This window comes from Cariama cristata, unplaced genomic scaffold (genome assembly GCF_000690535.1).
Source record: "Cariama cristata isolate BGI_N322 unplaced genomic scaffold, ASM69053v1 scaffold46150, whole genome shotgun sequence".
NCBI classification, from domain to species: domain Eukaryota; kingdom Metazoa; phylum Chordata; class Aves; order Cariamiformes; family Cariamidae; genus Cariama; species Cariama cristata.
Window position 1 is genome coordinate 8,651 of NW_009594988.1, and position 16,233 is coordinate 24,883.

The following is a 16,233-nucleotide window of genomic DNA, read 5'->3' on the forward strand; positions in this document are numbered from 1 at the left end:
GCATACAGGATGCAAGCAAGTGGTGGGGAAAAAAGACAAAAAATGTCTTTCCTGCAGTTTCGGGTAGCTCAATTCCTTTGCAGTTCGTTATTCACACAGTGTTGGAGGCTAGAAGGTCTCATTTTCAAGGAATGAAAACACAGATGAAAAGTTGAATGTCTGCATAGGACACTCATATTGCTGTCTTCTCCTACAACTGCTATTTATTCTGGGGTAAGCTGCATAGAAGTATATAGCTTAACAGATCATACCTATTGCTAAGCAGCACTGGCATCTATCCCCAGTAAAACACATTGATAACCACAAACTAGAAAACTCATCCCCATATTTAGTCAGTCCCTGACTTCTTTTAGTAATAGACACAAAGGGTTTTTTTCACATGAGAAACCTATTCATTTGCTAAACACACACTTGAAGACAATGAACTCCAGCCACTGAACTGCCTGAAAATTCAGTTAGCCAAGCCAGAAAAAAAAACCTGTCCAGTTTCAGAAAACTCCTGAAAAGAAAGAAAAGCCAGGTACAGGGATTTGCTTCTTTTCAATAAATACTAGAAAATTGTTAGAGAGGATTTAATGTCAAGAAACCTTGTCACAAGGCACCATGATTAAGCAAAATTACTTATTCCTTCCCAGCACTTAAGCCTTTGGCAAGTTGTTCTGCAGATTTGTTTTTAATTATTTGGATAATGTATCTTTATGGTTAGTAACTTTGTATGCTGAGACTTCCTTACCAGAAGTCTCTAAGATAACTAGGAATAGCAGGCAAAAAGCCAGCAACGGATAAATATTTCTATATATTTGGTTCTGAACATCCAGTCCGAAGGGATGAACAGACTCTTCTCCTCCCCAGTGTAGAAAATCTTCATTCTTATCACTTAAGCAGATTCATGAGCAGAATTTTCTTTAGAAGCTTTCTTGGCACTGTAGAGGGGGGCGGGGTGGTGGAGGGAGAAGACAGATAAGGTGAAGAAGAAGATGTAATACACTTGTTCGTTTTTGTCTTATTTTTGAGACTTAAGATTAAAAACCTACTTAACAGGAAAATAAATTATGTACTTAGGCTTTTCCTGGCTGCTGCTTGATTTTACACATCAAATACACACACAGAGCTCTTCAGGCCTCCCCAGGTCATCGCCCTGGAGTGAAGGTCAGCACATGTGCCTTTTTATACAGAACTAGATCTCAGTCTAGAATTGTCCCCATGAGACCTTTCACACACAGCAATTGCACTAAAATAAATATAACCACTTCTCCAGCTCAAACTTTAGTGGATAAAGTCCAAAGAAAGCTGGTCGCCCATTTGCAAGTTTACTCTGGGTCAGAAAAACTATGGATCAAACAATTAAAGTGCACCAAGGGCTATTAAACACAAAGACTCAATCTCTGATCCAAGGCAGAGATAGAAATCTCGGGAAGTCACCCACCTGACAGTTGCCAGCAGAAAACAGTGTGCCAGGGACAGCACCTGCATACACCTGCTCAGCTTCTGTACCAGCCTCTGAGTCTGCTGCTGGCCAGTGAGGGAGGGCAGGCTCCAGACTAACTTAGTATGGATATTTGGATGTTCTTCAATTAAGGGCATCTTTAGAGAGAGGCATGCTTTCCTCTGTGTTACAGATGGTTTACAGACACACACTAACAGTCATTTATACTTGGCCACCATGCAAATGTGAGAGGCAGTGACTTGTACTTGGCTTTTCAGACATGCTAACAACCACACCAGGAGATCGTTAGCAAGAGAACCAAATTAGGGGGTTTTAAGCTGCCAAAGCTGCCATAAGCAAACCTCAGATTAGTCTGAGTTGTGATGTTTTTGAAGCCTTAAGACTAGTGCACAAGTCAACTAAACTGGGAAGTTTTATTAGATCCTCCTGCTACCACTCAAGTTTCCCCCAACCCAAAGACAACAGTGATCACTCATACCCTCCTCTCTTCCTGTTGACAGGCTGCTCCAAGCATTTCACAAATATTGCTGCCTCTTCTCCCTTACTGAGATGTGAGGTGCCATCTCGAGAACAGAATACCACCCTGTGGAATAAAAATTGGGACAATCACATGACTGAGCCAGATATCACTTTTTAACCCTAGGAACAGGACTCATGCTTGGAAATAGTCTTTATACTTTGTCATGTGGGGCACTACTACTTTACAAGCCTGTGAGAGAATTATTTTTAAAAGAGAATTCTGTGAGAAAAGAAACTTTGTGCAAGAAAAACTGGTAAATACATTATGCATGGACCTCAAACTGTAGCCATAACTTTCGCTGGTCCTTTGCATAAAACCTTCTTGGGGCTAAGACAGCAGAAGCTCGATCTCAAAGTCTCTTGGATCTTTATTTACACCAGTCCTTGTATGACTTTTTTTGCAGGTGGGTGATCTTGGAAGAAAGCCGTACTCCCTCAAGTGCTTGCAAACAAAGTAGGTTGCCAATGCCAGCAAACCTGAACAGTTGCTTTTCTATTTATCAGTACTTTCCCCACCCCTGTATTTGTTCAGCTCTGATAACTGTTCTTTGATCAAGTGACTGCCTTGTTTATTCAAAGGAGGAACATGTTATTCCCAACATTGTACATAGGACACACATACTCTGTTCTGCAGTCCATTTTCTGCAAACAGATCTCATGTCTAGTGAATATGAGTATTTCAAAAGATTCAGGTCAAAGCAGTTCTATCTAGACTTTGCTGTTTTAACATGCATGCATTAGCAGTGTCCTGCAACAGTTATGTGCTTCAGTTTTCACCCACCATTGAGGTATTCAACTCCTAAGAAAATCCAGCTTGACAAAGCAATGATTTCTTTTGCCAACACACTTTTGGAAGAGTTTCGAAAAATCTCCTTCTAAGCATGCTCTTCGCGAGAAAACCTATGCAACTGCCCAACAACAGAAAGAAGGAGAGGAACTGCAAGTACAATCAGAGATGATGGTTCATGGAGATCCCCTCCTGCATATTATAACTGACCTGAGGCACATGAGACAGTGGTATGCAAATTCATTACAAGGGAATAAAACTATATATTGCAGATCCCAGTGGAAGCAAACAACTGATCCTGGCTGACATAAATGCCGTTTTGGTGCCACTGGAGCCCTGACTATCAGTGCTGCACCCATTTATAACAGCTTTCCATGTTTTGTCCCACCCTGCAAGATACCAGGAATCAGGAAACACTGTCAATTAAAACTAATATAGCTTATAACAATCAAAACAAGTTACTTTTTCTGAGTTTCTCCTGACTTCACTCTGACTCTCTGGATGTCGAATGTAAAAGGAGTCCACCAGTCTGACCAGCTGAAGAAGGCGTCTTTCTCCCACTGCAGCTTCAGCATAAGCAGGTCACCAATGTCCACTTCTGTGTAAATCAGGAAGGAGAAGGTCTTGTTTGAAGAGACTTCAGGCCTGTAGGGATGGGAATAAGGAAAAGGAAACCAAAAAATAGGAAATGTTGGACAGATCAAGAAAATTAAGGGGAAACAGAACCAGGACTTTATGCACTTTAGAGAAGGAATCAACCTTCTCCATAGTTCTGATGGATGGAATAAGGGAAGAACACCTCAAGCTTTTATAGAGGCACAAGGAAAAGCTTTCCGCAGCAAGGCTAGTAAAATCCTGGGACAGACTGCCAGGCAATGGGTGTCTTCTCCAGTGCTGGTGTCCCTCAGAGAAGCCAGACTAGCACCAGCCAGGAACAGTTTAGGTTCCTCTGACCTAAGACTTTGGTGCTTTCCAGCCCCATCCCTTGCCAGCCCATGTGCAGGGATGTAAGCACAGACTTCCACTTATTTGCAGAGTTGTGGAAGCAAATAGCACATCTCCCTCAGCTTCTGCATGGAGGTGTTCAGACCCAACAGACAATTAACTCCAGATTGTACTCTGCTTTTAAGGAGCTTTAAATACAGCAGGAGATATGGAAGAGAAAACAAGAAAACTGCCACACCAGAAAAATTCTTATAAGGCTGAGCCACAGGTCAGACTTCACATTTCCATATTTCACATCTCTTACCGAGAATAGCGCTTATTGAGCTTAGATCATTAGCTACAGCAGTGGATGCGTCCCCTTGATCAAGGACAAGAGCACATTCTGGAACTAAGATTTCTGCAGCTGGAGCTAGAACAAGTTTTTCAGCTGGGGCTTTAACAGATTTAGGTAGACTCAACAGTACATTGCAGTGGTTTCTGTAGCTACTTACAGTGTGAAAGCAATGTTCTCACTCTCATCTAGAGTGCCATAGAGAGAGATCAGGAATGGCTGGTTTGTCTTGGTTGTATTAGTCTTTCCAAAGAAATGGATCTTGACCTGGTAATGAAAGACTGGAAGAAAACAAAAGAAAAGGCTATTAGAAAAAAACTCAACCTCTAAAGAGACTGGTGGTGACAAAACCACCCAAAAACCCCCGAGCACCTCCTAGGCTGGAACATGCCGACATCACTAACTGAGCAGTTTAGTTCCCTGCAAGGACCCAGGGAACTGCTTTTCTGAGAAGGTAAAGATTAGGATGCAAGGGAACCACAATTAAAAACCACCTTTGCAGCTCTTGCAACTAAACTCTGCATTTAAGTTGACTGCCACTATAATAACCCCAGAGTCTGCAGTATCACCTTCAAACCTCTCACAAATGTGTAAGACTTGCTGCCCTTGACTTGAAAAAAGTGATCTGTGCCCTCCTCATACAGAGGCCTTGATGAAAAAAAATTCAACCCACTGACATTGCAGATGAAGCACCAAATGCCAACAAAACATTAGTCTTGCAGCTGCTCTAACAATGAAGGAATGTGCCCTCTGATTGCTGGTCCATCACACAATGAGCATACCACGCAGTGCAGTCAAAGCTAGGGAGGAAAAAAACAAAGTAATAAAATCCAACTCAGAAGCTACTTCCCTAGCTGAAAGTCTTCCAGTTCTTCTGGCAGCATCCTTCTCAGACCTACCACTGTGGCAACAGGAATCAAGAATTGCTGTGACACTTTAATGAGATCTGGTGCTCCTCTGGCAAAAGCACTATGAAAGGCACAAGTCTGATGGTTGCACATCTTCAAAGAAGTTGCTCATCATGCTAGGCTCTGTTGATTATTTTCCCAGCAGTAGGAAAAATTCATTTGGATAAAAAAAATTAAAAAGTTTGGAACACTCAGTTTTTCCAAGTGACTGGGACAGAGCAAGTCTTCCTGACTTTGCTACTCAGAAGCTTGTTACAAAATACCTTCATTTTTCTGCTTTATCCCTTAACTCCACACCTTGAGTAAGGTGACATTTTTTTTCTGAGACTGCACTTTAGCTTGTGCTTCATGGTAAACTGAAGACAAGCTTCACCCCTGCTTACCACAGGCACCAAAGCAGCAATATTGTCATCTGCAGCATGCACCCACCCTGACACACAGCCGAGCAAAAGTACCAGTCTTGCTCACCAGTAAGCAAGCAGGACCTACCTTTATAGGGCATCTGAGCACGGGTCTTCAAGTACATTTTGGTGTTTCTCTTCGTTCTCACTCTGTTGACCTTGTAACCCAAATTGTTGCAGCGGTTCTTCCGGCAGCTCAGGCAGAGACCCTTCTCAAAGGCCTCCTTTGTGTTGCAGCGGTAGGCCATGCTGGGCTTTTCTTCATAGAGGAGGGAGTCAATGAAAAGGTGGATGGATCGTTCATGGGAGCATTTCACCAGCTGATCCACATCTTGAAAGAACAAAAATATGTAATATGTATACACACATGCATATAATGACATAAACCCCCTAAGCAATGCTGTTGACAGGCATGATCCACTATCCCAGAGCTGGGCTTTACAGGGTGACTTCTAAAAGATCAGGGTGACTTCTAAGATCCTGTGCCTCTCAAAGAGATCTTTGCTTGTAGGAAAACTGCAGGCTATTGAAGATCTCCCTTTGGATATTACACTGCTTCAGAGCACCCTCACCTGAAAAGCCTTTTTCAGCAATCAGACGGAGTGCTTCTCCCAAGTTGCAACCTGGCTGGAAACCCCCACCATTAGGATAAATATCAATGTGTCCCACAGGCTTCTGGATCCCAATGCTGCGGTCTGGAGAGCCTCGAGTATAGGTGTGTAGGACATCCACAAAGTCAGCATCATCCGGGGAGAGGCGGGTGAGGGCATCGGCATACTCAAAGGTAGGACCAGCTGGATCCAGCCCTTTATGGGGCAAACCACAAAGAAAAACTGAGATTATTGTCTGTCAAAGACACTGAGAGTGATAACAAATGCTAAACCCAGCTACCACATTGGGCTGGAGTATTGCACATGCCACTGGTGTCACTGCAGACATTACAGTGGGATCATTTAAGTAGCATTCACATATACAGGAGAATCAAATACACTAACTTGAAATGCTGTAACTGTTTAAAAATCAAGGTGTATGCAAATATATGTAAAGAAGCCCAGATAACTTCCTCACAGCTGTAGCATTTCCAGTGAATGGAAGAAACAAGGTAGTAAATATTTTCTCAATGTCTTCCTCTTGTCAAGAATTGTAAAATTTCTATCTGAAGTGTGGAAAATGTCTTGCTGCTAGCTCTCTGCTAGGGGAACAAGTGGGAAACATAAACGAGAGCTTCACTGTCTACATGCCTAAGGGGAAGAGGACTATTATGGTAAACTGTCAAGCTGCAGCAGCACTGATGTCATAACCAACCAGACCTGTTCTGCCAGTGAAAAAGTACCATCTCCTGAATCCAGACAACTACTGGAGAGATGGCTGAAGGCAGAGCTGAAGGGAAATGTCTTTTCTGCAGCTCTCAGTTGGGGACAGGCACCTGGGTTGCCCACCCCTGGTTAGCCTCACTCAGCCTGAGCTGCCTCTCCCTCTGCTGTGAGGACTTCAAGGACCACATCCCATTGCTCCATGAGCTCAAAGGTGATGCTGCTTTCCCAGGGAAAGGTTCATCCTGGACACCAAGGGCAACCATGGGAGCATAACAGAGAGTTACTGGTATTTGAGTGATTTGACAGCCTCAGTGAAAGCAACAATGCTGCAGTTGAGAGAAAGGAAGGGTAGAGGAATCAGTGCTTTGGCCTCCTAATTTTAACCTGCCACCTCTCAGGAGTCAGCCTTTCCTGACGCGACTGCTGCCTAGCACAGCCCTCAGGATGCCTGTGGATCTGGGATCACAGCCACGCTCAGGTGAAAGGCGAAGGGTGCCAGGAGGAAGGGAGCTAGGCTCTTGTTTCAATGCTGCTTCCAAGCTCTAGGCAGTGGAGACACCACAGCTGAGTGATTTTTCTTCACTCATTTGCTGATGTTGGCATTTCCTTTGTCACCGAGATCAGTGCTAGGGGCTCAGCTCTCCAGGTGCTGGGCTGTAAACCAGTCCCAGAGTGATCATGCACTCTGCCTTGTCTAGCAGACTTTTCAGCCTCCAAAAATAACCCTAAGTAGACATGTAAGCATGCATTGGAACAGGGTGAGCATACGTATACTTCCCTTCCTAAAACTCTGCTGTATTATTTTCAGCCTAGAATATTACTTGAGCCTGACAGGATTAACTTTTATTAGTAACCCACAGTGGATGTCTTCTGGTTATCTGTCCAGTCTCCCCTCTGAGCCTGTATAAACTTCTTGCACCCACAGCATCCCATGGCAAAGAGCTCTGCAGGTACTACACTCACTGCAGGAGGATCTACCTCCTGTTCTTTTTAAACAGCTCCCACCAGCTGCAAGGGATGACTGCCTGCATAAAGACAACCAGCTGAAGTTCTCATGCTGCAACAGATACTGTGACCTTCTCCAAGCCATGGATTTGGCCAGTCTCAATCACATCCACCTCAACTAGTCTCTTTTCGTCACTGATGAATCCCTGCCTGCTCACTCATTTCTTGTGCAGAAACAGGTCAAGGCTCCTCACTCATTTCTTGTGCAGAAACAGGTCAAGGCTCCTCATCTACCACCTTTGTTGCTCTTTTCTGAACTTTTTCCAGTTCTACTACAGAAATATCAGCCGTGCTGATGAACACAGCACCTAAGTACTGCCAACAAGCAACAATTATTCTGGTGATCTTCCAGAGGAACGTAGTACTTCAGCACAGAAGAGGACTCTCTACTCCACAACCACAGGTTTTCTTACCAGTAATTCTGTTCACCTTCTTCTTGGTCAGGCTCCCAGCAATCCCAGCAGCATGAGCACCTAGACTGTAGCCCAGCAAGTGGACATTGTTGAGAGGATAATTGAATCGCTCCTGCAGAAGACAGCAATTTGTTTAAAGTCTGAAGTCAAATGGGAAAACATCAAAAGACACAAGGGAAAATGTTTTGTAACCACTGGGATTTCTCTTCGAGCCATGAATAATAGAAGAAGCACTAAATACAATTAACAATTTTGTGCCATACTAGGTCACTTAACTAGCTTAAGACAAAAATCTAAGCAGAGAGGAATGCAAAATGAAGGACAGAACACAGGGCTGTGAATTATATCAAATGTTTTCAGCCACCACCCCCCCCCACCCCCAGTTTCTGGATCTCCTAACTATTTCCCAAAGGCAGAGCAGACTTCTGTTTCCCAAGGGCTGGCTGCTATATAATATATATAGGAACCTGTCTTTCATAGCTACCTCTCACAGAGCCTTCAGAAATACTGTGGACTCACAGGGCTCCGCAGACCACAAAGTGAAGTTTCTGGAATGCACTATAAAAGGCAGCCTTGTGTGAAAGATAACCATTAAATTAAAGCTTGGATTTTACTAGTCCAGCAAAAGCACTGTCTGCCACAGTTCAACTCCATCTACCCAACTGGAGATGATTAACACAGCTGCATCATCGCTGTTTTGTCTCCTAGGACATTATGTACAGTGTGAGACATGTGACTACATGTCTTACCTCCATCCAGTCAATAAACATAGCAACATCCTTTCCCACCAGCTTAGTGTATGCAGCGGACACTGGGTAGTGCTGCTGAGCTCGAATTAGCCAGTCCACCACAATGACGTTTGAATCAGGTTCCCTCTTGTACAGAGCATCCACCAGCTTTGGGACCCAGCTTTCATACATTCCTGTCACCTGTTGGAGTTTGTTTTTTTTAATTAAAAAAGGAGACATATTAGTATCTGTGGCATATAAACACCTCAGTTGATGTATCTAGCACAGTTTCTCAGGAGTGTGGTTAAAAGGGAGATTCCTCCCCTTTCCTCTTACCGTCCACCCATGGATCACCACAAAGGTTTTACTGGTATGGTTGAAGTTGCACTGTGCCAGACTGTCCACCTGCCCAGGAACCAGGTAGCAGACATCCTCATCGGGCTCTGCAGGCGTCCGTAAGGAAAACTTACTCTCAATTCCCTCAAAATTGGTCTCAGTTTCTGCTATGCAAGAACATAGGAAACAAACAGCAGTGTTTTAGAGGTACTAGAACAAAGAGTTCAGACGTCACAGATGTGATGTTGGAGAGATACCAGGAACAGTCAAGAAATGGGACATGTGTTTTTCATTTCCTACAGTGCTCCTTTTGCAGCACAACAGCCGTGTAAAGAGGAAATCAAAGGGTGAAAATGGCTCCCCCTCCAAAGTCCTGCTAAAACAGTGAGAATCTAGCCAGCTGTCAGCGAGGTACAAATTCCTTTTAGGAGTCAGTACAGTCCCCATTACACTATTAACAGGAAACCTGCGAATTACCACAGCAGTGTAGAAAACTGCACAGTATAGTCACAGACAGTACATTCAGGAAAGCAGCGTGTTCCTACCACACCATTACGTATTTTGGTGGTGCATCTTCCACACCACTTCATCAATAATCAGTGCCTAACAATGCTCTTTATAGCACCCAGTGGTTGCAGTGCATTAAAAATAAGAGCTGCAAAATCACCATGGTTTTACAAAACTCTAGTTTTAACTTTTTACCAACAGAGAAAAACAGCAGGTGAGAAGATCAGACACCCATTAAGGAAACTGCACTAGCAAAGCAGAAGCCTGTATTTTGAAGGCAGTATTTTTTTCAAAGCATCTGATAAGTAACACTGCAAAAAAAAAATCTTCCTCTGCTTGAAGCTATTTTGAATGAGGGGGAGCATGCAGGGAAGAGGTGAAGATCATGTACTGGTGATAACAAAGCATGTGATGGCCTGAAAAGATCACTTCTTACAAAATTTCCCTCCACCTTCTTCAAAACCTAAGTTCTACTTTTGGTCCTGCTACAGTAGAGAAGTGACTTTAGGCTTCATGCTCACTACTTCCTTTCTCTGGAAAGAAACTTAAATGCCTCCTCTTTTTATGGCTTACTCAACACTTAAGTACCTCTATACCCAGCAGACCTTGTAATTAACTGTGGACTTAAACTCCAATGCTTTTTGAAACTGGGCCCTACTTTGGCAACTTGCATTTAGCAAATATTGATTGCCTGTTTTCCAAGTGCAGCTGAACTCAGGCCAACTCTGTCCTGTTCAGCGTTGTGTTTCCTGGCATTATGACCACCAAGCTTTCATAAACTCCTAAACACACATTAATGAATGGCTCCAAGCCACTGCAGGGAACGCAGAGGGACACAATAAGGACCTCACGCCAGACACGCATACCAGATTTCCACTCCCCTTCTTTTTCCCATTGTAGAAGAGGTTTTCTATGACAACTGGCAGATTTGTATTTCTCCATAAAGTTGTGCTGTATCACTCAGAGGCGATGAATAACAAACTATTCATTTTTTTTCTACAACTTAGTTTTTCTGGTCTTCTCATTCAAGCTACCATACTCAGCAGGGCACTGACTTATGCCTGACCTCACCTAGCCCTCAGGTAGCTGTATAAAGTCTGGGAGGTTCCTGCTGTGCTTGGAAGGCCACAGAAATCAGGGTCTGACCTCTTGCGTGAGGTGCAAAGCCAGCACACAGGCTGGCAACAAATGCTCACGTACAAGCCTCAGAGCAACTGCTGTCATCCGGAATCATGGGCTTAACATTGCCCGAGTTCATCAGGACTTCTCACCTGCCAAAAGCAAGCACATGCAGGGAAGTAAGAACTGCTCATTGAACAGAGGCAGTACTCAGCTTTAGGTTTTGACCTTGATTGTGCTAGGGTGGCTAGCTAATCCAGGCTAATTACACTGAGGGCCCCCTTCCTGCCTCCTTCCTCTAAAGAAGGGATAAAGTCTATGAAAAACACCTTTCTCCAAACCAGCAGAAATACTCACCTAGTTGTGAATATAAGACTTAACCTACTCAAAGCAAAACTTACCAACTAACCAAATGCTGATCTTTCACAGAAGTTGCCCCTTTCTTACATTTTTGCACATTCAAACTTGATTTTCTCAGCAACTGAGACAGTACAAAACCCCTATCTGAAACAAGTCTTTAGACTTACACTATTTACTTTTCAGTCAGAAAAAGAAAAGTCTCAAAGGCTGATTGGTTACATACCAACTATAACTTTTCATTCAGCAGTGAATCAGTAAAACCTTGAAAGGACCAAGAACAGCTTTCAACTGTAAGGCATACAATGCAAGGTCTTTCAATTACATATACTCCTGCCCAGCACAGGAAAGCTAACAAGAATAATCCACCTGCTCACTAGCTAACAGTGCTTCCTTTCATACTTGGATATCATTTCCCCTCTTAATTAAACGTATCTGATAAGCATCAAAAATCTAAATTAAATTGATATCCTGTCTTGTAGTGTGTTTTCAATTACAAACACATGCTAGAATTTGCATGTAAGTTCAGATCACAACTCTTTTGGAACTAAGCTTGTAACAAACTAAATTTAGAATTCTAAGTGCACCATACTTAAGGGTGTGCTTAGAAAGGTGCACCTAACTCAGAAAGATTGCAGTACAGCAGCATCTGCCATTGAAGATGTGTAGAATGCTTCACAAATATTCATGTGTTTCAGCCTAAAAATCTTTGGGTGGGATTTAAGGACACAGGAGCACTGAGATGCAGTCATCACCGAGAAAGTAGCAGCTGCAAAGCAACGGCGCTTAAGTTCGGGAAATGGCAGAAGGCCACTTTGCTCATTTAGCTGTGTTGTACGAGGAATTAGAAAGTCAGACAAAATTGTTAGCATCTTTTATGCTCACAAAAAAGCGTCACATTGTCTAATGTCCACATATGCTCAGTTCCCAGCAGCAAGATACCTGCTAGATGGGGGAAGTTTGTGGTGGGGTTTGTTGCAGACTTCTTAATGATGTGCTCATTAAGAGGCTATCCTCAAAATTTGCCTGAGTTCGGCTCTGCAAATTCTGTATGGCTCAGAGCATAAAATAACTTGTGCAGCACAGCATGAAGTGTAGACACATGCTGCAGTACCACCTCACCTCCTACCTTCTGCAGATTAAATTTTAGAAATACACTACAGAGGTATGTAATAGTATGTACACACTCACCACACATACTGACATCTGTATATACCATGCTTTAAAACTGCAACAGAGAAGCTACAAAGTATATTACTACAGAAAACTAGCATTTCCCACTTCTACTTCCATACCTCATGAAGTATCTTGGTGTATTTAAAAAAATTATTCAGAACGAAGCATTGTGATACATAGACTTTTGTCACAGACCTTTTCCTCATAGATTTAAAGTGAGCAGTCTCTTTGAATCATGTCCTAACTGAGGTAGTCAAACAGTTGCATCTCATTCTTACAGACTTACTCAAAGACAAAGAAATGCACAGTCAATGTACACACTACTCACCACTGTTTAGTTAATGATGTACTTCAACTCAAATTAAACCAGAAAAAAAAAACAGAAACAGAGTCTTCAGCGTATTTCTGAAAGGTGGATAGAAATTCACCTGAATTTGCATCAGGTTTTACATAATACAGATACAGAAATTAGATAAACAGATTTATGTGCATCCATACTGAGACACTGAAGTGTTTTTTAGTGACAAGAATGCGAGTCCATTTCTAAACATGGCCTTTAAGAGAAGCAGACCTAAAGGTAAAAATGTGTATACAAAACAAATCCATGCTTTTGCTAAAAATCACGCTTTCCCAGGCTTAGTTCAGCAGAGGTATAAAGGCATGTGTTCTGTATTGCAACAGCTTCCAGGCACACAGTTGCAAATACAATCCCTGTTACAAAATGAAGTTTTCTGGCCACTGGTATGCTCTTACAGTTAAGAAGGTAATCTACAGAGGGATTATTCAGGGAACTGGAAAAGGGAGCTGGATTAAGAATGAAGCCACCAATTCCAGACCCAAGCTGACTTTTCTAACAGCCTACAGGCTGCACTGCCAAACTCCACCATTTTTATCATGCTCTGCAAACTTTCTGATGTTTTTCGTACACCTCCACTTACACGACCTCAGTTTTCATATTTAAAAAAAAAAGCTGTCCTGTATGTCAAGGTATAGAGAATATTGTAGAACTCAGAAGAAAGTGGAAAAAAAAAGCTGAGAAACTGGGAAAAGTCAGTATTTAATTTTCCTGTTTAAACCTTGTGACACTTTGGACTTGCAATTTGTGAAACTCCATTCAGTAAGGGACTATCACTTTTGAAAGCATCCCACTGACTTTAAGCATTCTGACACAGTACAAACAGGAGTTTACACACTAATCAAGCGAATTCAGCTTCAAGTTTCCTTCACATGAAGCCCACGGTGACCTGGCAACTGACTTTGATGAAGAAAACTGTTTATCACCAGTCAGCTGGGTGGACAATGTGAGATTTGATGAAGTAACAGTGTCTGGAATATTAATCAAAAGTTAAACTGCCCACATCAGGCATGGTATGCCAAATATGATAACAATGCATTTGCCAGAATCAGTGCACCTGAATTATGGTTTTTAAAAGGGATAAACAATTTCCTATCTTTATGTACATAGAAATGGAAATAGTATTAGCTAGGCACAAAAATCATTAGAAATTATACTGCTAGACTGTGTAAACTCCAGCCCACACAGACATGCAGACACACACATGCACAGCAGCAAACATCTGCACATAACATCAAACATTTACATAACCAGCTGGAGTTAACTGGAATAACTCCTCCCTCAGCTGATAACCAGCATTAAGATCATCCATCAACCAGTCATACTGAATTCCTAAATGAGTTCTGAAGCAAATTCATGGTAAGCTGTAATAAAGGGGTTGTATCACAGAAATTGTTATTGTTTAATTTGATCTACACTATAAACTGAAAGCAGACTACTGCATATTGCAATCCTATGAAACCTACCCCACAAGTCACGTAATTGTTTAACTTTGCTGTAAAGAAATTACAACTTCAAGTTTATTTATGTCCTCCTTAATGTCAGAACCCTGAGTGTATGTTCTCCTTCACTTCCCAGGTAGAGTCAACAGAAAAAGCAACACCTCTGAAAAGCAACCAGGCCCAAATTCAGATGCTGAGCAGGGACCTCCCAGCTCAAGTCCTGCAGCTGGCAAAATGAGGGCAAAATGCTGTTCTTGCACTGTGCACATGGGTGACCACCCCTCTCCAAGGCAGTCCCTGTCAAACGGATCCTTACTCAGCTGCAGCTGGAAGGCTTGTAACTCAATCCATCAGAGCTCTTGCCATCCATCAGTCCCTCAGGGATATCTGGAATTAGCCCAAGACAATAAAATGCAATCACTGTCAGACTTTGCAACAATATGGAAGAAAGGATGCATAAGAAAGTCATACCATACAAATACTGCCTGCACAGAAAAGATTCCAGCAAGCTTTTAGGAGTGCTAGTGCTCATGTTATTCCCCTGCACACTTTTGATGCCTGACAGCCCTACCTCTGTGCCTTCTCAGAAATGCATTGTTTCTAGAAAGGCCATGCCACAGTTGCCCTGGTAGGTCTATCCCAAACACAGCCACAGTAAAAGCCAGCAGCTCACATCACACAACTGTAAATCTCCTGTAACCCCTGACTCTGGATTTACACTGGTAAAATTAGAGATGAGAATGTATTCCTAGTAATGTTTTTATCTTTTCCTGGAACACCAATGTTATCTTCACCTAGTACATCTTTTTCTATGTTGTTTATTAAATACTCTGCGTTCCTGGAGGGCTGGATCATGTATTTTCCATGGTTTCAAAACATGTTTTTACTATAAGGTGCAAGAAACAGTGCAGGACTGAAGACTTGGATAGCTTTAGGATGATCGCACAATCTGTTTTCATATAGCCTGTTCCAAAGGAAAAATAACATAATCGTTAGCAAGTCTGTGGCAAATCAGCTCCTACAGGGATGAAAGCTTGCTGTGGGAAGATAGTTATTTTACTAGATGAAACTTTAATACTGTGATGAAAACTGCTTTTGATTCCCTCTGATGGCACAAGACTGGATTCAAAGCAAGAACACATTCCTTTGGCTGTGCCCTAGCACCCCATCCTCTTACTTTTGAATACTTCCCTTCAGCTTCCTTATGTACAAAGGAAATAACAAAGCCATCCACAGTGAAAAAAGCAGCAGCTTCCATATCCTATTTCAGTATCGCACAGTAGCTCTGAGAGCTACAGCCATGTTTTCTTCTAAGGCTGTGGACTCAAAGACAGACATTATGTGTGGGAGATGAGCCTAGGAAAGTAAAACTGTGACAGGGGACTGCCAATATAAGTTTGAGGGACAGCGGTCTCCTAAAACTAGTCTCTTTGCTCATTAAAGCTGCAATCATGTTGTGATTAACTGAGAGAGCATTAGTGAACATATAGTAGTCAACATTCACACATGTTCCATTTCCTCTAGTCTGGAGGGTGTCTATACACAAATGCAGGTACAACAGGTGTCATGTAAGTACGATCATATCTGTATATACAGACATTATGAGAGTATATCCCTCTATTCACTTTTTCCCTAAGAGATTCTGCTGTATTAAAGGTGTGAACTACAACCCAAACACATTATGATGACACTGATGAGACTCAGCCTTGCCTTAAGACAATTCAGGCCAAGAACAGTAAGAAGCTGGGATGCAGGGCTCCCATGGGAGCGAGTCCCATGCACAACGGAGGGCCGTGGTCCTGCAGGGAGCCGAGGGACCCTACCCTGGTGCTACCACTGTGCCAACCCACCTCCATCAAGGGACTCTTGGAAGCCACCTTGCTCCTGGTGAAAAAAAACATCCCAAACCTCCACAGCCCATACCATCAGCCCGGCAGGTTGTGCCTCCGCTCCGGGCAAGGAACTGCCTGTGGGTCTGCCCTAACAGGACACAGGTCCCCCCCAGAATCACTCTCCAGCACCTTCCGAAGGCACCCCACGCCACCCACGTCCCGCAGCATCCCCAGCGCCTCGGGAGAGCCTTGCAAAGCTACCCTGCAAACTCTCCTTTCCCGCTATGCCGGCGACATCTCCCCCGCACG

General features: G+C 42.9%; 1 protein-coding gene across 1 annotated transcript; it reads right to left on the minus strand.

Moving 5' to 3' along the window:
* Positions 1-523: 523 nt before the first annotated feature.
* LPL (lipoprotein lipase) lies at positions 524-9,303 on the minus strand (the record flags this gene model as incomplete). The annotated part of the gene is made up of 9 exons (XM_009699973.1): positions 524-923; positions 1,926-2,030; positions 3,216-3,398; positions 4,190-4,310; positions 5,427-5,669; positions 5,911-6,144; positions 8,073-8,184; positions 8,822-9,001; positions 9,137-9,303. Coding segments are annotated over 9 exons (1,391 nt in total), but the record flags the coding sequence as incomplete, so codon positions are not given.
* Positions 9,304-16,233: the final 6,930 nt, after the last annotated feature.